At 45.6% G+C, this 24,112-nt stretch overlaps 1 protein-coding gene across 1 annotated transcript in view; it reads right to left on the reverse strand.

Annotated features, from left to right (window-relative positions):
- Nucleotides 1-4,023: 4,023 nt before the first annotated feature.
- The window catches only part of LOC144105445 (uncharacterized), a 149,397-nt gene continuing 129,308 nt past the window's right edge, over nt 4,024-24,112 (reverse strand). Inside the window, exons 3-6 of the mRNA XM_077638565.1 lie at nt 16,590-16,733; nt 6,550-6,689; nt 5,961-6,129; nt 4,024-4,938 (exon numbers count right to left, since the gene is read on the reverse strand). Of these exons, the coding sequence (XP_077494691.1) occupies nt 4,780-4,938; nt 5,961-6,129; nt 6,550-6,689; nt 16,590-16,733 (612 nt within the window). The 3' untranslated portion in view covers nt 4,024-4,779. The remainder of the gene's footprint in view (nt 4,939-5,960; nt 6,130-6,549; nt 6,690-16,589; nt 16,734-24,112) is intronic.

The following is a 24,112-nucleotide window of genomic DNA, read 5'->3' on the forward strand; positions in this document are numbered from 1 at the left end:
ATTCCTACGAACGCTAAGCGTGCTTTTCACCGCCAGTCAATTCCGGCTGCCGCGAACTTCATTTATTTCTAAACACGGTGTAAGTGTATAAAAGCTTTGTCGCCTTGAAAGGAGGTCCTGCTTGAAATTATCTCACCGCGTGTTCTCAGAGGCCGTATGCAAAAACTAATGCCCCTTTGCGTTGAGCGCGCGCGTTTCCGCCATTTTGGGGGATTCCGGATGCTGCAGTATATAGTGTTGGTCAAATGTTTAGGGGAATCCCCCAAGGTGGAGTAGATTTGTAATAAGGGAGTAATTACACATTGACATCCACCCGAGCGCAGCCATACGGCTACAGAGGAAAGCTATACAGCTTTATCAGAAACTTCGCAGGTAAAGAAAAATTTGCCCTAGTCCGCAGTTCGAACCCGGGACCACAGCTTCACCGGAGCAGTCGCTCTTCGAACTGAGCTAGCCGGTAAGGCTAGCTCAGGGCGAGAGTGAATTAGGAACAGTGTAGCTCGAATGTTGGATGCCACGTTGGCGTCCATCGTCGTCCAAGATGCCCAAATACTGCTCTGTACCTTGCTGTGCACAAAATAGGACCCAAGTATAACCTAGGAAACAAGATGAGGGTGCCAACTTTATACACGTTATTTTATTTGTTCCTGGGAATACGATGCGAGGCCGGCGGGAAGCCGCTTGCGGGCGGTGAATGCTTTTCGATCGAAAGCTGATAATTTCATCGCCGACGAATTCATAAAACAAATAACATGTGCAGCACTAAAAAGGCCCAAAGCTGAGGTGTTTGCTTGTCTTGTATTTGCCGGGGAGCACACCTGCCTGCTAGTAGTTACGGCGCGCTCCGTCGGTCAGCTAGTGGTTTCTCACGTGGGATTAGATTTGCCTCTGCCGTTCGGCTTCATGTGCCCGTTTTTTTTTTATCCTTGGCGTTCGTTTTGCTTTTATGCAAGTCGTATGAATTCTTTCGTTTGCGAAGTGGCACAGGCGGTCGGATCCGCAGCGGATCAACCTTCACCCCATTGTCAGTAAGTAGCGTACACCGTAGGCCGCGCACTAATCGGCCATTCAGCGCTCGTAGTCGGCTGTTCGATCTGCGCGTACTTTACGAAGATAATATTTCCCAAGAGATGGTGTTCATCCACTCTGCAGCATCGGCAGTCATGTTTGGGCCATCACTCTGCCGAGCACCATCTATCGTGCAGCTTAGAAATGCGAGCAACAGCACCGATGATAGGTCGTTTTTTTATTTTTAAACGCGCCGAAGTGTTGACTTGGGACATGCATGAGGTGCGCACCAGCGGATTAATTTTGACCACCTGAGGATCTTTAACGTGCGCCGACATTTGAACACTGGGGCGTTTTCGTTTTACGCCTCCATTACAAAAACAGTCCACGCGGCCGGGATTGCAGCCGAGCCCTTTGGCTCAGCAGCAGAACGCCTTAACCATCGAGCACCGCGGCGGGTTGATCAGGTCGCTAAAACAGGCGTGTTAGGTTTTATGTAAATGTGAAAACAGCTCACAACGTCCCTAATGCTCGACTAATTGTTGCGCTTTGTGCTATCTGTGTGCAATGAAACGGCACAACATAACCGAAGGTCATAGAAACTATGGTGACGCAGTACCATCCGACGGCCTCAAGCACTAGAGAAAAACCATCAATAGCAAGTTTCACCATAGAATATACTTATATTCGAGTTCACAATCGCGACACTGCGTCGTCCATGCAATTCGGGCGTGGACACCATGACTCAACCTCATCGATATGATCGTCGACACAAGAAAAGAAACGAACAGAGGACTACAACTGAAGAACAGTCCGAGTCTGACATTATAAAATGCAACGAAAAGATATGCTTGTCCAGTACACTTCCTGGTCTCACATACTACTCCGTTCTGAATTGCTAGCTACACTGCCGGTGCCTCTCTGACTGCGTCTTCGACCCATAATGGGTATCCATGAAGTCTCCCGGAAATATAGGCAAACCCGAAAGGTCTGTAGACCACTCGTCGCTCATTATCTTTCTCTTAAACCTAAAAAGATTGGCACATAGGCTTAACGCGAGACAAACGATGACAAGACAGGGACACAAGACGAGCGCTAAGACTACCTGCAAGTCATGAATTACCAGCTACCGTTGTCGACCACTGGAACATGTAGAGGGCGCAGCGGAAGTCCTGGTTTCGGAAGTTGAGGTCTGGAAATTATGGCGCCAAAATAGGCGTAAGCAGACGACGAGATGCGGCGAGTATAGCGGTGAGCAGGCACTTCTTTCGCGATGGAACCTACCAGTCGCTTTGTTCATATCACGCCTGAGGTGCACCGAATTTTGGTGAACCTCGTAGGCAATGAGGAGCACAGTTATGCTCTAGGTAATTTCATAAATGAATATATATCGCATGTCTGCAGAGTGCTTACGGTACGGTACGTTCTACGGTGCGACTGTTTTGCAACGCGCCCAGCTGGATTTTTTACTCAGTAATATGTTGTCAGCTGGCATGAAGTGTGTACCGACTGCTATACTCGCGCAACGATTGCAAACAGACCCTGCACGTCAGCTTCTATTTGGGGCAACGGCCGGAGCAGGGTAAGCGCTGCGGCTCTATCCTTTGGTTTGCTTACGTCGTTGTGGCACTAACAGATGCAGCCCCTTATCTGTGGCGCTGCTTATGCGGTGTGCGACGCTAAAACTATCAGCGGCCACAATCGAAATACTTGTTAAGACATCTTCATATTACTATAGACACCCCTTCATATTGCATCGTAGCGTTATATATTTGGACCGTCCGGAATACCCTCCCAACCTTTTTGTGTGAATATTTTTGCAGAGGCAGGAGCAGCGCATGGTAATGTGGAGGTGTCACTAGAAATTAGTAAGTGTGCTCTAACCTACTTTGGTTGAAGGGTGCTAACTGAGTCTCTCACTGCTTGACGCGATAGATTTTGTGGATTAGTGCCTTGTACCAGATTCCACTCTTCAGTTTATAAGTTTACAGTTGGTGAGATATTTGATTTAACTTTAAGTACAAACAGAACTTTTTTATTTTTCAGTGTTTGTGTCTTTCAATCTTCTAGTATTCTACTACGTTTGGCCGTCATAGACGTGCTACTATATATCTTGAAGCACCCAACCTCTTGCTAGTTCATATAAGATTTGCACTGTAATCAACAGCAAAGAAAACTTCTTGCGCCACTGCAGTTCCTGGTGCAGAAGGACGGCCTGGCCCCTCGCATGGCCACACTCAGGGGGCAGAGCCAAGTGGCATTCAAGGAACACGTGGTATGTGGACATTGTATTTCTTTACATTAATAATAATAATAATAATAATAATAATAATAATAATAATAATAATAATAATAATAATAATAATAATAATAATAATAATAATAATAATAATAATAATAATAATAATAATAATAAGAACATTAATAATGATAATAATATAATAATAATAGTTTATTTCCAGGCAATTTAACGTGATAGTAACGAGCCTGTTTAAGCATTGATGCTTGTGAGCGTGGCTGGGCATTAATTAGTGCCTCTTATTCCAGCTCATACGTGCGAATGGACTGTAGGAGAAACTAAAATACTTCTTGATTTATACGCCACATACTTTGCTTAAGTTGGGCCTCGGAAGAAATTCAGGAACAAAAAACAATGTTCGAAAAAATTTCCATGGAGCTAGAAAAAACTCTAGGAGTAGTGAGAACAGGAGAGCAGTGCTGCAACAGGTACAAGACCCTGTGCAAAAGAAAAAGAACTGCCGTAGACAGCAACACCAAATCAGGCAATTCACCGCAAGATGTGCCCTTTGACGATGAACTGGAGGAAATTAAGTGGCTCGACGACAGCCTTGAGCCCGAGGTTGTCAGAGATGCCCAAGGCATTCTTTCCCAGAAATTGCCCCCTGAGCCCTCAAAACCGACCTATGTGGACACTGAACAACAAGGAGCCACACAAGAAGATGAGGTTCCTGAGAAAAGACGACACAGACAGAGCACAGCTCGAATGATGGAAATGGATTTATTTTTTCAAAATATTCAAGAACTAGAGGAGCAGAAGGCCAAAAAAAAGAGCAGAGAGGGAAGCAGCAAGAGAAGCAGAAGCAGAGAAAAAAGAAAAGCTAAGGAAGAAAGAAGAGAACAAAAGCACAGAGAAAAAATGGAACTACTACGCAAGGCATTCGGTTTAGATTGAGAGTATATTTGCAAAAGCTTTGCCCGAAAATGTGGGAAAAGGGTTGTTTTTTTCTTGTTCACAGGATCATGGCTCGCATTACTTCCTCTCGCTTCAGTTCTCCTTGGCGGCGGAGTGTAGCTTCTGCGGCTGTAAATGGACTGCTGCTTTCACTGTCATCAGGAGGCATACTCTTCCACTCTGCATTCGATGACTCATCATCAGTAATCGGTGGCACAGTATTGTCTCCTGAGTCGATGCAGAGATTGTGCAAAACACAGCATGCCAGTATGAACTAGTTCATTTCGTCTCCAACAAAAAAGTCAACATGCAGCAACTGCCGGAACCGACCCTTCAAATCAGCGAAAGCATTCTCTATCCGAACCCGCCTAGCAGACGACTTCATGTTAAATGTGTTTTCTCTCTCAGTCAGGTTTCCATAATTTTTGAAAAATAGTCAATAGAAACTCTCTGATCGGGTAGGTAGAATCACCGAGAACATGAAATCCTCCATCCGCACAGACACGTGTAAGCTTTTTTGAGAATCTTGATTTCTCAAATATTCGTGCATCATAGATCTTGCTGGGGTTTCCTACGGGTTACTCCACAAATTTCTTGTTGTTGTCACAGCATGCCTGTGCCGTCAGTGAGATGCTCATATGTCTGTTGATATATGTTGACCGGATCTTGTTCGCCGGGCAGCGAATGCTAATATATGAGCCGTCAATGCAGCCAATGGTGCCAGGCACACCAGACACCTGCATTAAAAAGCAAAAACGTCCGGTCAAGCTCAGTTTACTTTTTAACCACCCATAGGCGTATTTTTCGCGTATGCCTCTCCTTACCAAAAATGTAAAAACAAGGAGACGCAACTCTGAAAGGTACATATGTTACTCAACTTAGTGAATTGTTTGATATGAGGCCATATTCTAAGGCTGCATTATTTCCAGACATAACCAACTGGATAAAAATGTGTTTTGACATGCAATGATACAAGTTCAATATACATGCCGTAACAGATTTGCTTCCCCAGGGCTTCCCACATTAAACTGTTATTATATACTGTGGCCACCAACCTGGCACTTTGAAAGCTAGTCTCTATTTTTAGCAACTTGCTGAAGTGTTAATTTGTGATTTAATGTTTTTGTACACAGTGGTATTTTTGTTTGCCTTTACAATATTTTTAATTTTCTTACTAGTGGCATGTATATGCAATGTTTTTGTAGCAAATAATATGCAAGCTGCATATTATTCACAGCATTTTCAAGCTAGGTGAACAACTGCAGATCAGGGTACGTTACCTGTCTGCTAATTGGATCTGCTTTGATCATGCTTCTGTCTGAGTACAACTTGATAGTGCTATTGAGTGCTTGTATATCTTGTATTCTTTTTTTTTGTTTTATGCTCAGTCATTCTTTACATACTTCTTTCATGTCGCTTCACTTTACTACTTGTGCCTGAATAGTCAATAGAATCTCGGATGCATTTGTTACTGGACAATGCATTTACCTGACCGCTAACTGCACTGTGATAACTACAAATGAACAGTGTGTAGTGATCAGTATTTTAAGCATATGCCATTCTATTGTACATGCATTAACCTAGAGATCTGTCTGCAGTTGGTTACAGTGAGCAGAAGTTCAACTTGTTTTGGTGCTACTGTTGGGTATTTTTGTTGTCTGGGTGTGGAGTCACTGGGGCGGTTGTGCGAAGAAGCTGTACTGTACACACTGTACCTGCAATAAAACATTCTAAAAGACATTCTGAGGAGTAGTCTTACTTGCTCAAAGTGTTTCGCCAGCTGTTCCAAATCGGCTGGAAATGAAATAACTGTCTTGGCCACTTCTCGCAGGTACTCAATCATGCACTCAATAATCCGGAACGCGGTCGCCTCGTCAAGCCCCAAACGCCCAGCAACGTCCCTTAGGCAGGTCTTATTTGCCGCATACCTGAAAAGCAGGGGAAAAAAACTGCGTTATGATAAGAATGCTAAATGGAAAAATTTCAGTCAATTGCCTGAATTTCAAAAATCGGCTTTATAGCTGTGAAGTTAACAATCTTTATTATGCATGCATGTGCAGTTAATTTCAGATATAACTATGGTTGAGAACACAAACGCGTGGGCGATTGAAATAGTCACAGGTGCAACATACCGTAACTAAAACACTGCCGCGCTTTGCTCACTTCAGACACTAAGGCTGCGGGCACAGAAGCTTTTTTTGCTGTTATTTGGCGCAACGTTTACATCGCGAATAAACATGGTTCACACTGCATTTAATTGCTAAAGCTGATTATACAGTTAACTTAGCTGATGCGCGCACTGGTTCACCACCAGTGCATCTGAATTATCAAGTTCGTCGCGCACTTACCAAAGGAAAGTCAGGACGTGTTCCTCAGCTGTTTTAGCCGGCGAACCACCGTTGTCGGAAAGAGGGTTTACGGGGGACGCCTCAAAACCATCGGTGAGTAACATCGCCACTGTCCTCGACACACGAATGTTCCTGCAGAACTGTGCAAAAACATATATATGAACTGCTGTACAAGGCCTCAGCGCATATTCGCCGCATATTTTCTTTCATGTACAGAGAAGCGTACGTACTTACCAAATCGTCAGAGTACAGGTGCACCACATTAGTGATGTAGTTTATCACTTTAGGGCGCTTCGCAGGGACTTCTGCGAAATGTTTCTCGAAAAATGCTTCGAAGAGGTACTTTTCGTTGTCACTGCTGCTGCCTGAGTGCGCGAACTCAAATTCCGACGAGCTCTCATCAGACAACGCGAGGGCTATTGCCATTCCATACGATTCCATAATGGAGAGTTGTAATCGCTATGATGCAGGACGCAGACGACATACGCGCGCGCGCGAAACAGCGCTCAATGTTTCCCGCTGACATTCCTGCACGCGCTAAAAATAACTGAAAATCATTTGTGTGTTTCGGAAGTGACGACATCGCCGACTACAAGTTCCGGTGAGATCAGCCGCCGGCCGGCGTATCAACCTAGTGCGCTCCGTGCGGAACGGAGTTGCTCCAAGCGACCAGCGGAATTCGCGCAGTCGGTCCAGGTCGACCAGTGGAACTCGTATTCGTCGTCGCGGAGCAAGAAAAGCTGCTACAGCACGACCAATGGAAATCGCCATTAGATTCCAGCCGCTCTTTAACGGAAGTGACCCGAGAAAAAAAAAAACTATGGGGGCGCTTAAGTCACCCTAAGTGTGCCATGCAGTTGCATTGAATTTCACATTTATCGCAGCTTTTGTTCAAAACCTGTGTGTGAGCGTCGGTTCCTTTGCAACTGTCGGTTCATCCACCGGCATATTGGGACTGCCAGCTGCAGTAGCTGGTACCCGCTATGCTTTGAAGGTGCCCACATTGACATATGCCGCATTTTTGTTGGTTTTTATTTTGATTATCTATTTATTCATTTATCACTTATTTATTTGTATGAATATACTGCAGCCCTATTCTAGGGGCTATAGCCGGATAGGGTGCATAAAATGTGGCACAATTTCACGCATAAAAGGGTACATGACAAGGATTACAAATATAAACGCTGCACACAACACCATACAACGCTACGACTCAACTGCCGACGCAAAGTCGTGCACTGACATCGCACAGCACACGGGCGCCTCAGCGTTTCGGCTCCATCGAAACGCAGCCGCCGCGGTCCGGTTAAGGCGCCCGTGTGCTGTGCGATGACAGTGCACGTTAAAGATCCCCAGGTGGTCGAAATTATTCCGGAGCCCTCCACTACTGCACCTCTTTCTTCCTTTATTCTTTCACTCCCTCCTTTATCCCTTCCTTTACGGCGCGGTTCAGGCGTCCGCCGATATGTGAGACAGATACTGCGTCTTTTCCTCCCCCCCCCCCCCCAAAAAAAAAACGACTTTTTTATAATGCACGAATGTTGTCATGCAAGGAGTTCCAACTCTCCATGGCACGCGGTAAAAAGCTGCACTTGAAAACTTTTGTAGGGGCAAAAAATGTTGGACATTAAGATCGTGATAGCTGCTGGTTGCAGATGGTTTTAAAAACGAGATATGCTTACCCTCTCAAAGGAAATTAGCAGAATACACTATTGAGTGAACTTTTAAGGGCTCAGTTTTCCGGCTGTGTTGCTGTCTAGAAGTTAGGTTGCTCAATACCCATTGGCCAGGTTCTGCTTTGGTCACAAGCACGCGTGACCTCTCTCCATTAGTCATTAGTTTAATTTCGAACTTTCACGAGGGGCAGGTTGTTCAGATTTCGGTAGCCAGATTGCCACTTGCCATGGAGCTCAAGTTATGATCACGTCAGAACTTCACTTGACCTCTTTCGACCCATCTCGGACAGCAGACATGGTTTACGCAAAAGCGTACTGGCGCTAAAAAATGGAGACACACAAGACACGACTGGCGCCAACTTCCAGCTGAGTTTAATCATGGAAAAAGCAGCTCGAAGGGGCAAAAGGTACAAGCAAAACAGATACACAGGGTTATTTAACAAAGGCACACGTGCCAAAAGGACCAAAGAAAAGACCAAAGGACATCAAGCAGAGGGGCCATATCTTCATAAGCAAGCCATCTGGGTCGCTGTCAGAAGAAGAGATGAGCTTTCTTAGTTGGGGTCATTGTTACCGTTGCAATCATTGGTTTAGCCCTTTTTGGCACGTGTGCCTTTCCTAAGTCACCCTTTCTATCTTTTTTGCTTGTATCTTTTTGCCGGCTCTTGTGGTTATGAAGTGGTTTCTTTCCATGAATAAACTTAGTTGGAAGTTGGCGCCAGTCCTGTGTTGTGTGTTTTTGTCTCCGTCTGTAAGTGTCAGTACGGTTTTGCGTAAACCGTGTCATGCTACAGCCAACTAGTTCAAATGAAATTCTTGCTTGTCGGACAGCAGCGGTGGTTTGGTGTGGAGACAACTCAAAGGCTATTGCACTAAACGCCACTGCACTAACGAGGCTGACTAGGCCCTTGCACTGCGCGTACGAGGCTGCCAGAGAGCGCCGAAAAAATGATGCCACTTCTCAAAGATGCTTAGGAAGAGTTAAAGAGGCTTGTATCGTTAGATTACACCGCTGTTTAATGACGAAGGCACTGCATTCACTGAAAACGAAGTTTTTCTATGTTATAATAGGCCTCCGCAGATTTCACAAATAAGGTGCACTAAGCCAAGCTGTTTTTGCGAAGACCCTAGACGTGAGACTACAGAGCTTTTTACTTCAAACAGGCACTTCTGTGTTTGTTTTGGTGTAGGTGTCACGAGTTTTGAACCAAGGGCCAGAAAATTTTCAATTTCCTCTGGAATGGACGCGCCTTTTCTTGCTGGGCAAGCATCACCATTGCAAAAAGAAAGTCATAAGATTAATTTTTGCCACAAGCAATAAACGCATGGAGTTATCGTGAGTGAGTTAACGTTAGGGGTTAAACTCCTAACAGACTCAATTTTTTTTGCGAAATTCGTACCAGAATAGTCTTTCGTAAATCTGTTTCAATCTGTCGGCCAACCAGAAAAAATGCTTTGGACGAGCCCTACTTGCCTTAAACCAGCCACAGAGTGGAAGAAGAGACACAAGCTAGACTCGTCATGAGCCAGGAATAGAAGTCGTTTTATGCGTGATGAACGTGGCTCGTCCAAGGCCGCTAGGGGGTTAAGTTTCGCAAATAACGGTCGTAAAACAAGTCTAAGGTGGCCATTTAGAGTGCGTCTGAAAATGTAAAACAATATTTCTGGGTGAAGGCTTCAAATGAAGGGAAGCGCGACTAATTCCAAACAACTACGATTTCATAAGTGTGCAATTCCTCCGTGAAACTTATAACACGCACAGCGACACTTAAAGGGCTAGAGGGCCATTTAGCAAATATTAAACGTTAAGGATGACACACGCGCTATCTACGTACTGGCGCTTGTGGAACACCTGTTCTTCCCTATGTTTTGACGCAGCCGACGATCTTCATCATCGTGTGTCAGGACAGCACCGGCTGGGAGAGGAGGGAAGTCTCCCTCATGGGGGAAGCGGAAACAGCGATGAGAGCACCACCTCGAAGGTTACGAGGACCTCCGCGGAGCCGGTGAGAGCCTCTTCGGGATCCGGCCAGCGTAAGGAGCGGTTGGAGAAGCACTCTCTCGCCGCCTTCCACTCCAGGCACACGGGGATCCGCCATGCCTTGCCGCTGGACTTCTGGTCCCAGGCAGCCAAGCGAGCGCAGCAAACGCGCGCTCTCGGCACCTGCCCCAGAAAATCCCCGGTGCTGGCTCGGCCCCAAGAATGTGTCGCTCACGGGAAGACCCGGCCGCCATTGTCGGCGCATACAAACGTTCGCCGCCGATACCTCCGAAGTTGCGCCCCTGACCCAGCCGATAAGTCGGAAGCCCCTGTAGACGTAGCGGGATCATGTTTACGAAAAATAATTTTGTAAACACAAGAAAACACCTGTACACGCAAAATCTACAAAATGAACTGTATTAAGTATTAACTTCCAGAGTGCTCCGCTGCGAGTGGAGGACAGCGACCTACTGGCTCTCGGTTCTCGTGCCCTCGTTGCGCGAACAGGAGATCAAGGATGGCGCCGGCATGGCTCTGTTCTGTGTTCCTATATAGGCCCCTGCTAGTGAAGTACCCCGTTAAAAGGCGGCAGCCTGAACGATACGGAGCATTTCTTGGTGCTGGACGGAGAATGCCGTGAGGCGGCGGCTACGGAGACGGCAGTTATGGCGTGGTCGGGAATGGGAATTTCACAGGGGAGCCGGTCTTCAACGATGGCAGATTTAGGCGGTCAATAGACACGGAATCATGGCTACCGGGCAAATCAAGGGTGCAGAACTTGTCACTGCGCTTGATGATGCGAAACGGGCATCGTGAGGGCGCTGCAAGGGCTTTCACGTTGTCGTCTCCAAATCGGCAGGGATGTATTGAGAGACACGGGGTTGTAGGCGACATTTCGGGGCACAAAGATTGTTCACCGTGGAGCGCAGTTGCACCACGTACTGGGAGGGATCAGGGCAGGGCGAGGCGGGTGAAACGTTGAGCAGTTCTCCGGGAAGGCGGAACTGTTAACCGTAGACTAGGTCGGCAGGTGTACACTTGATGTCCTGCTTCAAGGTAACTCTAAGGCTAAGCAAAACAAGAGGCAGAGAAACTGTCCAGCTAACCGTGTCGGGTTGCGCCTTCAAGGACGCTTTCAGGGTCCGGTGAGAACGTTCGACCATGCCATTTGCAATGGAGTGATAGGCTGTGGGGCGAATCCGTGAAATTCCTAGCAAGGTTATGGGGTTCTTGAAAAGGGAAGACTCGAATTGTCGATCGCAATCGGTGGATATTGTAGAAGGGACCGCAAAACATGACACCTAACTCGAAACAAAAACTTTAGCGATGGTTTCGCTCCTGATGTCGTGAATGGGAAACGCCTCTGGCCACCGAGCAAAACGGTCAATGCACATCAGCATGTAGGTGTTTCCGCCTGATGAAGGCCATGGTTCCAAAATTCAGTATAACCTTATCGAAACGCTCCGAAGGTGGTGCGAAGAAACCGTAAGACAAGGTTTGGCGATGAATATGGGACTGCTGGCAAGCCAAACAACTGCGGGACCACGCACGAATGTCCTTGTTGATGCGCGGCCAGACGAAACGCCGAGTGACAAGGTGCTGAGTGGCGCGGATTCCAGGGTGGGAGAGTCCCTGCAGAGAGTCGAAAAACCGCGCAACAAAAATGAACCGGGACTAAAGGTCGTGGGCTGCCAGTAAGAAGGTGGCGTAGCAAGGGAACTGTGCAGGATGGAAGCGCAACTTCACGAAGGCTGAGCCCTCCAGAGGACAGACGAAACTTGGCGATTTATGTGTTTTGTGCTTGCGCGTCAGCTAGGACACTGAAATCGACAGGCGTTGGTGATGCGGCACACGATACGGACAATGTTAGCCGAGAGAGCGCACCAGCTGCAGCGTTCGCAATTCCTTGCACATATCGGATATCCGTAGTGAATTCCGGGATGTACGCAAGGTGATGACTTTCACGGGATGAAAACTTGCGGCTGGCAGATTTGATGGCAGATGTCAACGACTTGTGGTTGGTGGATTGAAAAAATACCGAGCTTCAAGGAAATGCATCAATTGGCGAACAGCCATGTAAGCAGCTAATAGCTCGCGGCCGGAAGCGCTGTAGCGGTTTTCCGTGGGGGAGATTTTGCGCGAAAGGAAGGCTAGCGGCTGCCACGATTCGTCAATGCGCTGATGTAAGGCGACTTCAACTGCCACATCAGATGCGTTTGTCATAAGGCAGGGTGGCGCATCAGGTCCTGGATGAACAAGAAGGGTGACGTAAGCGAGCTGTGTATTAACAGCTTCGAAAGAGCTGGATTCCTCACCAGACCGTGTAATGGGAAAGGAATTTTTCTTGTTACCCTGTAGCAGGTCAGTCAGGGGTCGAATCCCTTGAGCACAGCGGGGAATGAAACGCCGATGAATATTGATCGGTCCCAGGAACTCTCGAAGCTTTCGTATGGAAGTAGGCTGTGGGAAATCAGGAATCACTTGCACTTTAGTAAGCAGTGGCCGGATGGCATGACGATCCACTTCGTGTCCAAGAAATCGAATATTAGGCAAGCCGAAAGTACAGTTGGCCTTGTTGACGATCAGGCTGCACTCAGCCAGTCGTTCGAAAACCTGTCGGAGATGTGAAATGTGCTCGTCGGCGTCGCGGCTAGAGATGAGAAGATCATCGATGTAGGCAAAGCAGAAAGGAATACCTCGGGTAAGTGTGTCAGCAAAACGCTGTGAAGTTTCATCAGCGTTACTGAGATCATAGGGCATCCGCAGGCATTCAAAAAGGCCAAACGGCGTTATGATAGCAGTCTTGGGAATGTCTGAAGGCTCAAGAGGTATCTGCTGATACGCTTTGACGAGGTTCATCTTCAAAAAAAAATGGTTGCTCCGTGCAGTGGTGCAGTAAAGTCTGCGATGTTAGGCAGGGGATAGAGATTGGGAACGGCGGCGTTGTTCAAAGCCCGGTAGTGACCGCAGGGTCACCAGTCACCTAGGCATTTCCTTGGCGCCATGCGGAGTGAAGATGCCCAAGGACTTTATGATGGTCGTACAAGCTAGAGCATTTGGTCAAACTAGGCTCCGGAAATCTTGAGTCGATCGGGCGCTAGGCATAGTGAACGAGCATGGACAGGGTGCCCTGTGGTGATTTCGTGATGGGTAACGTCGTGCGTTACGGGTAGCAAGAAGTTGAACGGGGGAAGCAAGCTTAGAAACTCGTTCAGTAATTACTAATAGACCGATGAAGGCGGGCTGTTAGTAACTGTGCGCAGGACGGCTGATGACGCTATACCTTGTAACACGAGGTCAGTCGTAGCTTCAACAAGACGCTTGGGAGAAATGCCCACGAGGAGGCCAAACCGACGAAGAAAATCTGCTCCAACAATCGGGTAAGCCCCGTCAGCTACGAGGAAATTCAATCGTAAAACACACCGGAGTCCAATGTTCAAAGTGAGAGCACGTTCACTGTAAGTTGCAATGGTGGTCTTGTTGGTGGCGTGCAGCGTAAATGCAGATTGGCGATTCTTCGGAAGTGTCGACGAGGGTGGGTCAACGCTAACTGCGGCTCCGGTGTCTACGAGGAAACGGAGCCCAGACGCCTTGTCGAAAACAAAGAATAAGCGGCTGCTTGATGGACCACCACCACTCGCCGCTTCTATACAGCGGTGAGCCTGGGCGTTTGCCGAGAAAGTGCAGGACGATGCGCAATTTCGGGCGGTTGCCCCAAGGTGCAGTGGTGCCAGCACTCGCCGGGATGCGACGATCGAGATGAAGAACGCTGGCAATATGCTATAGGTGATTGCCCCGGTTATCAGGTGCAGTAGTTTTATCAGAAAAGAACTGACTTTTTCTGATGAACGAGAACATTGTGAATTTTTATGCCACGGTTTGGTAGATAATAGCAGGAGCGTATTATAAATAATGTTTGTTGTAGTCAGTGGTTTGGTTGAACAACATTACGTTTTTCCTTGCCTGAAATTAGCAAGCAACTTTGGAGGAAGTGGGGTCAAAGCCGAAGCAACCTGTGAAGGTTGACTATTGACAGCCTACAATGAGAACACTAGTAAGTAGCTCCATTTGAGGAACCACAAGTGCAATAGCGTAGACTTGGTACTCAGAAGCTTCTGAATGACTTCTGAGTCGTCTATCAGAAAGAATCAGATGTGTGCACTACAAAAAGTACGGGAAAAAATCTCTGCAATGCCTAATGAAGCATGTAGCATGTGCAGCATTGTTTGATAACGACTACAGATTGCATTTTTCTCTTCGCAGTTTACAGACTACTACCCCATTTCGCCTGAGGACACCGAAGATGCTATACTCGAGGAAGCAGTTGCTGCTGCACCAAGCAGCAACTTCAATGCTGCCGCAGGTGGAAATAATAGTCCGCTGCAAAATCCACCACGCTCACAAAAAAGAGCGAGAAGAAGCAGTCACCAAATGGAAATAGAGAAGCTGGAAGCGATTCTACAGAGAGACGAAGATGAGCCTGCAGTTTCTGGACAACTCATAGCGAAAAGAATGTGAGCGTGTACAAAAATTATGTGGCCGCCGATTGAAATAGATATGCTCACTGAACTGGCAAAGTACACTGCAGAATAAAGGAAAACTATAGAACCAAATAGGCATTTTATGTTCTCTGATAACTGACAAAAGAAATACATGAAAACACCTTCTTATATATCCCAAACAAGGATCACTTTTTGCGGGTCAGGGAACTTCCTTTTAAGGGCAGTGTTTTGGGGCTTTTTTTTTTGTCCAGACAGCACGTGTCTGGAATCTTATGACTGATTCCGCGCAAATTGCATCTTTCAATGCTTTTGACCGCACTCTGAGCACATATATTTGTAACGTTTGGTCTTTTTTTAATGCCCCCCGCTGTAATACCTTAATGGCGATGCAGGTACTGAATGCAAAAGAAAAAAAAACAATTAGAGTTTGTTCAGTTCTTTTATCCCCTTGTGACGTAGGAGAACCCGACAGACCTCATTGCCTGGTGTGAACGATTATATTTTACCACTGTGCGCAGACTGCAGACTGTGCGCAGACTGCGCTGAATCTCTTCTGCCCGCGCAATGCGCGTAAGTTGCCGCGAGTCGTCTTTTAAACCGGCTGGACCATTGTAGCGCCAACCGTATGCCTGCAAACTTCTTAATATCATTCGCCGACGTAACTTTCTGTCATCCCTTGCTGCAAACATATAAAGTCAGTTTTGTATACAACAGAAGAGGAATTTACACTACTAAAAATAAATGAGGCAAGAGACAGTAGGCAACAAAAGATAAAGAAGGCTGAAACTTGAAAAAACTTCAAATAAGCACCGAAACAGTGAAGTTTAATAGGCTAGTGCCAAATTAATACGCTTCTCTAACAGCCACACCTAAATGGGTTAAGACGGGTTAACTTTTGGTGCATTTGCCGTGTGAGCGAAAGTACTAAAAGCACCTTGAACGAAGCATCAGATGCAATAAATTCATTAATCTTCAAAACATAACTTTTTTTCACCTTTCTCGAGCAATCTCAAGCGGAGTACAAAATAATGAGGGCCTAAATTACCTTGCTCTGCTCAATTTGTAATTGCTCAATCTGTGTAGCAGTCCATGTGCCTTCCTAGAAATGGCCGCATAGTCTCGTCTCAATTGAAACGCTTCATCACCTACTAACACACAAGAGGCCCTTAGGGCTGCTCGGTAGTTTTGCTATACCTGGAATGTCAAGGGATTCCCGCCCTAGGCGCTTTACAAATGTGCATGCTTTAAAAAAAAAAACCATCACTGTGGCGTCTTGGGGCACCTACGTCGACCATGACGAACTTGTAATTAGCATCAACTACTGCCATGAAGGATAAACATGTAATTGTTATTCACTCAACTAAAATGTAATTTCTGCTGATACAATAGCTCTACCGTTCTAAAATACGCAGAATAGGTAAAATGAGACTTCAGAATATCAGCAGCTCCGTGACTGCTCAATGACTGTTGTCGGTAGGAGAAACTTGGTCCATGCTAACGCAGATTGCGTACTTTCCCAAAAAGCGTGTAGGGCGTGAAGAACATGCGTCACTAGAATGATGTTGCTCCAATGCTTAGTGAAATGCCAAAAGGTGAAGGTGATTGGTACTAACGTAGTAATTACCTATTATCATAATTGAAGCAAAACTTCTTTTCAGTCAGCGGCAGAGTTTCTGAGAAATCTGCACAGTTTTCTATTGCAGTCGCATGGCTGCACCTAGATAGATGGTAGTGAGTGATTACTCCCTTCTCACTTGAAGATACAAGAAAACCTGGGTAATTCTTTCTTCTGTTTGTGCTAGAACAGACTCATTGTATTTGGCCTTATCATACACAGGAACCAACTACAAAAATGTGCACTAAAAAAATAGCAGCTCATACCTTGTATTTGAAGTAGTTGCTTCCTGAATTGGGTGGCGCCATGATCTGTACATGTTTGCCGTCCACGGCACCCAAGCCATTTGGAAAATTTCTCGGCTTGGAAAAAATGATGGAAATCTCTTGCCATTCATCATTTGCTGGTGCCTGGAAGGACAGTGGGCACCCTTACAAAATATGTACTGCACTTCCAAATTTCGCGTGGTGCTATGTAACTAGTAAATATCAACATTAACTGTAACATAGAAAACAACAAACCAGGAAAAATTCAAACATATTTATGGGCAAAAGGGAGCAAGATAACAGGATACAATATTTCGTGAAAGAAGGAAAGATATCATAATGGCACTTTGACGTTTCTGCTATAAACAGAGCAGCACTTCTTGGACGCACTTATAAATCTTTCTGGGCCTTGGCTTTCTCGCAATAAATTTTCAATGGCCGAGAAAATCACAATTTTTGAAATATTAAGACACCAGAAGTGCAAAGCGGTGTTTCTGCAGGTGTATACTCAGCGACATGTGTATGTCCTTCAAGTGATTCCACAGCACTCGACAGGTATTATGAGTCACTGTTCGGCATGTCTTTATACCAATCCTGAAACCTAAGGCTATATATTTGATTGGGGCTCCTAAAAGAAAGGTGCCTGCAGACCAACAGAAAAATATTGCTCGCAATAACTCCTGAATAATTCATAATATTGCAAAGTTTTTCACTGCACCTGAGAGTGATGGCTAGCCTCTCTTCAGAGTTCAAGGGCTTACGGCAAAGTAACACCTCTGTTAAGGGCTTCTTAACGATGCGATGCAACTTATCGAACTTCTGTGGCCTCAGTCTGTGAAATTTGAAGCTTAAAGGAGGGCTCTCTCACCTACAACTAAAAAAAAAGCTCCACATGATGCATGGTTTTAATTCTAAGCATATCTTGAGTGCTAATGCTGTGCTCATTGCACCTGAAAACAAGCACTGTTGAGGCAGCTTAACCTCATGAAGCTCCACAAATTACTTTCACTGTTATCTCGAGCTAATGAAAATTACTGCAATGAAGCATAGGAGACAGTGGGGCACATTGTGCCTTTGTTCCTATTTAGGACTTTAAGGAGACACTGTTTTTGCCTTTAAGGCTGCGGCGGCAAAAAATCATAGTCTATAAACAGCAATTCCTTCGGGCACTCATCTCAAATTGGATGCTCAGGGTGCTAGTTTTTTATTTTTCTCATGCTCCCAGCTGCTCCTCCAGGCGCAGTTATATTAGTAATAAACTTCGCTACTTGGAAGTGATAAGTAGCTGAGCCCCCCCCCCCAACCCCCCCGGCGTGCGGGCTGCGGGGAATTTCGTAGATCTGAACTTTCAGCAATAATTCAGCACAAAATTGAAAGGCACAAAAAAAGACAGATCACTTCCTTCGCTGCCCTATGTAACTGTTCTTTAGCAAACGCGAAAAGGAGACTCGGAGAATTAATGCATGAGTGTGAACTCGCCGAGTCACCGGTGAGCTCATACTCATCACTTGCGCACAAAATGTCAGTTCATTGCTACTACACAACAGTGGCGCGGAAATGGGGAGTCGTAGAAAAGACATAGATTGTGAACTACCACACAGGCAATCGAGAGCGAATTCCGTGTAAATTTCAACTCGCTGACTGTTCAATATGAACGCGCGTCAAACAACGTGCGCAGAGGCGTTCTCACCGCGGTGTGATACTCTCCTTCAGACTTTTTTTTTTTTTGCCACACCGGATGCACTCAGAACCTCCTTTTCTTTTTCTTTTTCTGTTGCTCTTTTTTCTCTAGACCAACAACTTCATCAGAATCTTCCGCACGCATCCCATGGCGAGGTATCCGCCCACAAAAAGCTTCCACAAACACGCCGTCGCCTCCTGCAGCTTCGGTAGCTTCGGCTGGCACTGATCACGATTACCACGGCACAGTGTCAGCTGCCGAAGCGATTGCTCCGCGTTAATATTTATTACTTATTATTTATTGATACCTCACATGCCCCGAAGAGCATTGAGTGAGGGGGGCATCAAGGAAAAGGAATATTCAGAAATAATAAACAACAATAACGGTACAAAGGACGCGGTACAAGGCAAAAAACACGAACACAGATTGTTTAAAACGAAGCAAAAATAACATCTGAACAAAACAATAGAAAATACGAAAGAACTGCGAAACGCGAATATGCGAACAGGTAGTAGTCAGGTGCAAACAAAAACAGTGGTAACTGAAACTGCAACTGAAACTGTAGAAAAGCATTTGAAACAATACTAAAGGGATAAATGCATACATAGGGTCGTTTTAAACTCTACAGGACCAGGACAGGAGGTATTGTTGTCAGGAAGAGCATTCCAGAGCCTGTTTGCTTTAGGTAAGGCCGACGAATTAAATGATTGAGTTTTGCCATATATACGATTGAAACTGAGAGGATTATACAAGCGCGCTGAGGAGCGGAAAAGTGATTCTAGGGGCAGAAACGGGGGCGGGTGTAAACATATGAAGTAAACAGAGATGTGAAAGTGAACGACGAATTTCGAGTATCTGCAAATTATTAGGGGTTTTAAGCTGGGCGACACTGGCGAGGGGACTATAATTACTAGCAATGTACCTGGCCGCTTTGTTTTGAATAGCCTCAAGCATTTTAATGAGATATTTTTGATGAGGCGACCATATAGATGAGAGGAATTCCAACTGGGGTCGCACAAAGGTTAGGTATGCGAGCTTACGAACGGAGCTAGGAGAGTTGCACTGGTTACGGCGAATGAAACCCAGTGTCTTCGACGCTTTGTTGCAGACAACTGAAATGTGACAAGACGATGAAAGATCTGGAGTGAACTGAATTCCGAGATATTTGTAAGGCATAACATGGGATACGAAGGTGTAGTTAATAGAGTAGTTGAAGTTAGACATATCATGTTTTCTGCTAAATGTCATAGATTTACATTTAGTAGGGTTTAGGGTCTTGTGTCACTTTTTACACCAATTAACAACAATGCTAAGATCATTTTGAAGGGTCAGGTGGTCAGTCTCTGAAGTGATATTGCGGCTTTTTTTTCCCTACTCCTCAGCCGTGTGATTTTCTTTACATGTCTGGAATAAAGTTGACTTGACATGACTTAAACAACACAGCCATCTGCGAAAAGTCGTAAACGGGATGAAATGTTATTAGGAAGGTCGTTTATGTAAATTAGGAAAAGCAAGGGTCCAAGTACGCTTCCCTGTGGTACACCAGAGGTTACATCACATAGTGATGAGGAAGACCCATTGACAACAATGAATTGTTGATGAAATGAGAGAAAGTTACGAAGCCAAGACAATGTAAGACAATCAAGAGAAAGGGCTGATAATTTAGCAAAGAGCCGGCCGTGTGCAACTCTGTCAAATGTTTTTGAGAAATCTAAAAAAATGCAATCTGTTTGCTGATTATCGTCCATGTTAAAATGCAAGCCAGCAGTAAATTCAAATAGCGGGATATCGCACGAGTAGCCTTTCCTAAAACTATGCTGATTAGAAAAGAAAAAGTGATTACGTTCTAGATGGTTGTAAATGTAGGAAGCAATAATATGTGCTAGTAATTTACAGCATATGCGTGTTAACGAGATAGGGCGATAGTTATCAGGTGAGCTTTTGATACCGGTTTTGAAGACAGGGATGACCTTGGCAATTTTCCTGTTAGTAGGCCGTTCTCCGGATGATAAAGATTGCTGAAATATATGACAAAATCAGGATGGAAATCGATATGGTGTTTTTAAGAATCTTGGAGTTTATGCCGTCCACTCAGGCAGATGAGGATAACTTAAGGTTTTTAATCAGTGATGCAATACCCTCGGCACGAATGCTGATAGGCTCCATGAATCGGTAGTCAGAGTCGGGAACAATAGGCATACTGGAGTGATCTTCCACAATAAATAATGAGGCAAAAAATCTATTAAACACATTCGGACATTCAGTGTCATCTAGCGGCAACCCATCACTATTGTGTAGTTGTATGAAGTCTGGTTTACATTCGGGAGAAATACTTTGCCAGAACTTCTTAGCATTAGTCTGCCAAAGTGAACGGAGATCATGAGTGAAATGTTTGTTTCTGGCAGCAGTAATAGCGGAACAGTATGCCTTCAGGCACTGTTTTTAGCTATCCAATGAGGACGGAGATAAAGCAGATTTAGCTTTTCGATACAAGCGCTTCTTTTTATTTCGTAATTGACGGAGGGCGTGTTGAACAATGGATTAGTTTTGTCATTAGTTATTGAAGTTAGCGGAATATGCTTGTCTATCAGCGCCGAGAGTTTGTCTTTGAAAAGCAACCAGTTGTCTTCGGTAGATCGCTGGCTACTTACGGGCAAACATACTTCATTAAAAAATTTGGTAAATTTGGTATTAATCTCACCATATCTTGCTTTACTATAATCTCTAATCCTTTTTGTTGTTTTACCTGAAAACAAACTAGGAACTACAATTTCAAACAGCAGCATTTTATGGTGGCTAAATCCATCAAGGTACATAACCGGCCCTATGGTGTCAGGAGCGGTGGCTGATGCTAAATCTAGTATGTTAGAACCACGGGTATTCTGTCTAATGACATGAAATAGGTTGAAATCTACAGTTAAGTTAATGAATTCTGTAGCAAGAGTATTAATTGAAGTCAAATTTACCCAATCTATTTGAGGAAAATTAAAATCACCGAGCAAGTAAATGTTACTGGGCGCACAGTGATAGCAGCGGCAGAAATGTTGTAATGAAGAAAAAACAGTAAGGGTCAGATGAAGATTAATCTTTAAAAATAACTACTCATCGCCGCTGTCATTGATAAATAAGTCATTCATCGCAAAATGAAAACAGTTTTGACTGCATTTTACCGAGAATATAGAGACGTAGATTCTAGCAACACTGAACTCCTGGCGGCAGCCGCCCGTTTTCCGCCGCTTGTTTTTGCAGCGTAGCGGCGGTGCATCGGCGTTCCGCTGCGCCGCACAAAATGCGCAGCGCACGTTCGCTCCATGTGAGTCGCCATTAGCGCAGCCTTCTATTTCGCGACGAATGCCTCGTTGATGTTCTGCAGCTAGCTAGCCCACTTGGTGTATTATTTGCAAGTGTAATAAATAGGACATGAGTGTTCACGCTTTGTCGTCCCTCCCTTTGTTCCCTGAGCACGAACCCCTCCGCGGTTAGCCGACGGAAACGCTGCATCCGCAGAACAGGAGTGCGGGGCTGAAGGCTGTCCCCAATATTTCCACACGCTTGCCGCTGCAACGGCAGAGGCGTGGCCTTCACATGCACTCCTATGCTTTTTAACGATTGCATAAAAGTGACCGGAATGTTTACAGACGCAGATGAAGCAGGCTGAAAATGAGATATCTAAGTATACGCACATTTGATATAACTGACGTTGTTCATTGCGTGCCTGTTGTAAAATAGCCTGGCCCGTGTTTCGAGTTTGTCATAATCGAAACCGTCATAATCGGCAACACCGGCTGCTCCTGATTGGTCGAAACGCCTGAAGAGGATGTGGCGGCTCGAATGCATCCAAAACAGCCGACGAAACCTGACGGTGACGGCACACACATAGCGTACGCTGAATAGCAGGTGCTCAAGGACCCCACTGAGGTAACAGTCAACATGGCGGTGAACTCCGAAAACAGTTGGTAGCAGCGCTCGTGTACGTCTTTTTGTGTCCTCTTCTTCGTCCCTCGTCCGTATTTTTGCGCTGCCTTCTAAAAAATCTGAAGCGGAGCTCCTCGCTTCGGAGTGTACTCGTCGGTATTACTGCGTTGTTTGGTATGTCGACTGGCGATAATTTTGTTGCGGGCCTTTAGCTTTCTCTTGTCGTGCCTGTAACACCTTGGAAGGACGATAAATTTGGCCTGTTTATTATGTCGTTGGACGATTCGGTAGTTTCGGGGCCTAACGCGCACCGGTTTGTTGCAGAAATTGTTCACTTCATTCAAATGAGATGGCGTCAATACCGCAGCTGTTATCGTCGCATCTGCGTATGCGTACGTTGAATGATGCAGGATAAGCATGATGTAATATAAAGCATAATGCCCCCCAAAAATGCTTGGTTTTACTGTGCGCAAATGTGCATTAGTTATTTTTGAACTCTCTAATAGTTGTTGAAGCGTCATGTATCATGACCGTGAGCGATGTGTCGTCTGCCATGCCAGAGGTGGTTTTTCGGCGTCCCTTGCAGTTCTCGATAGCCGCGGTGCTGTGGCTCTGTACTGAGTACACCAGTTAGCTGGAAAGTTAATTTTGAGGCGTCATTGGGCACACGTGCGCTTTACGCCATGGAGAACCTCTGAAAACTTCGTCTGCAAAATCTCTCAACGCATACATGAAGAGAAACGCAGTAAGGAATTTTTTTTACGTGATCCCCCTTATTTATGTACTGCAGGAAAATGAAACGCCTAACAGCAGCATCTCGCGGTTCTAGCACTACCTGCATAGAAGGAATGAAAAACGTAATTTACCGACTGCACAATGGTTCGATCACAGCAGCAGCATTCGTTCAGCGATGTTGCGGACGGCAAGTCGTCACGGCGTGTTGGGGGCTCAGCACGGCAGCCAGCGCGCATTGTGCAGCGAGTGTGTGCACGCTACAAACTTTCCTCTCTACTCGCTTTTCCCTTCAAGATGAATGTAAAACGCAGTGTTGTGCGAGCAAGGTAGCTGTCTTTCATTTACCATTGGCGATCTGCGGCTACATCTGTCACCGCAAAGCCATGCGTAGTTGCGTGCGTTTTTTTCCCCTTTTTTAAGCACACTTCTAGCCTTTTCAGTGCGGAAAAGATTATCTGAGATATTCTTTTATGCACCGATGTCCACTGGGCGAATGACGCAACCTTTTATTGCCTCTTTACTATGGCATCTGATGCACAACTAAAAATGTGGCAGGTGTTTTTTCTCCTGCCGCGTTCCGTTTCTCTCGAAAAGAGCAATAGTAGGGGTTGAAGTGACACGCTACCGCCGTTCACAGTCGCAATCGAACTGCAATCCTCCTCCAGCGTTCCGACCATCAGGTGAGGCCATAATTGGTGGCTTCGATTATGACGCAAACTCGGAATGCGGTCCCAGAAGCCAGAAGTCACGCTCACGCTCGTATACGATGGGCCCTTGCAACACCTTTATTGGGAGTTGTGATGACGCGCAGTGAACGAGGTCTCTTTTCCTGGTTTTGAAGGTGAACGGCATGCACTATCATGGCCAAATCTCGAGAAATGCACCATAACCCGACAGAAGGCGTAAAGATGAAAAAAAGCGAAAAGAAGCGCAGGAAAAAGGGACAGCAATGAATAGTGTCACGTGACTGTATTTCCATCTTTTCCGCTTGGGGCAAAAAGAAAAAAAATGTAATAAACAGCCATTCTGGACCACAGTATTGTATTTTTAACTGCAAAAACATTCTGCGGTCTTTCCCCGCTAACATGATCCCTACGGGGCAGCGAAAGACACGTTTATTGATGTCGCAGTTGATTTAAAAACTTGCCTCTAGTCGGTTCAGGCCCTTGAAAGAAAAACCGAGAACTCTAGG

Source organism: Amblyomma americanum, chromosome 9 (assembly GCF_052857255.1).
Source record: "Amblyomma americanum isolate KBUSLIRL-KWMA chromosome 9, ASM5285725v1, whole genome shotgun sequence".
Lineage (NCBI taxonomy): Eukaryota > Metazoa > Arthropoda > Arachnida > Ixodida > Ixodidae > Amblyomma > Amblyomma americanum.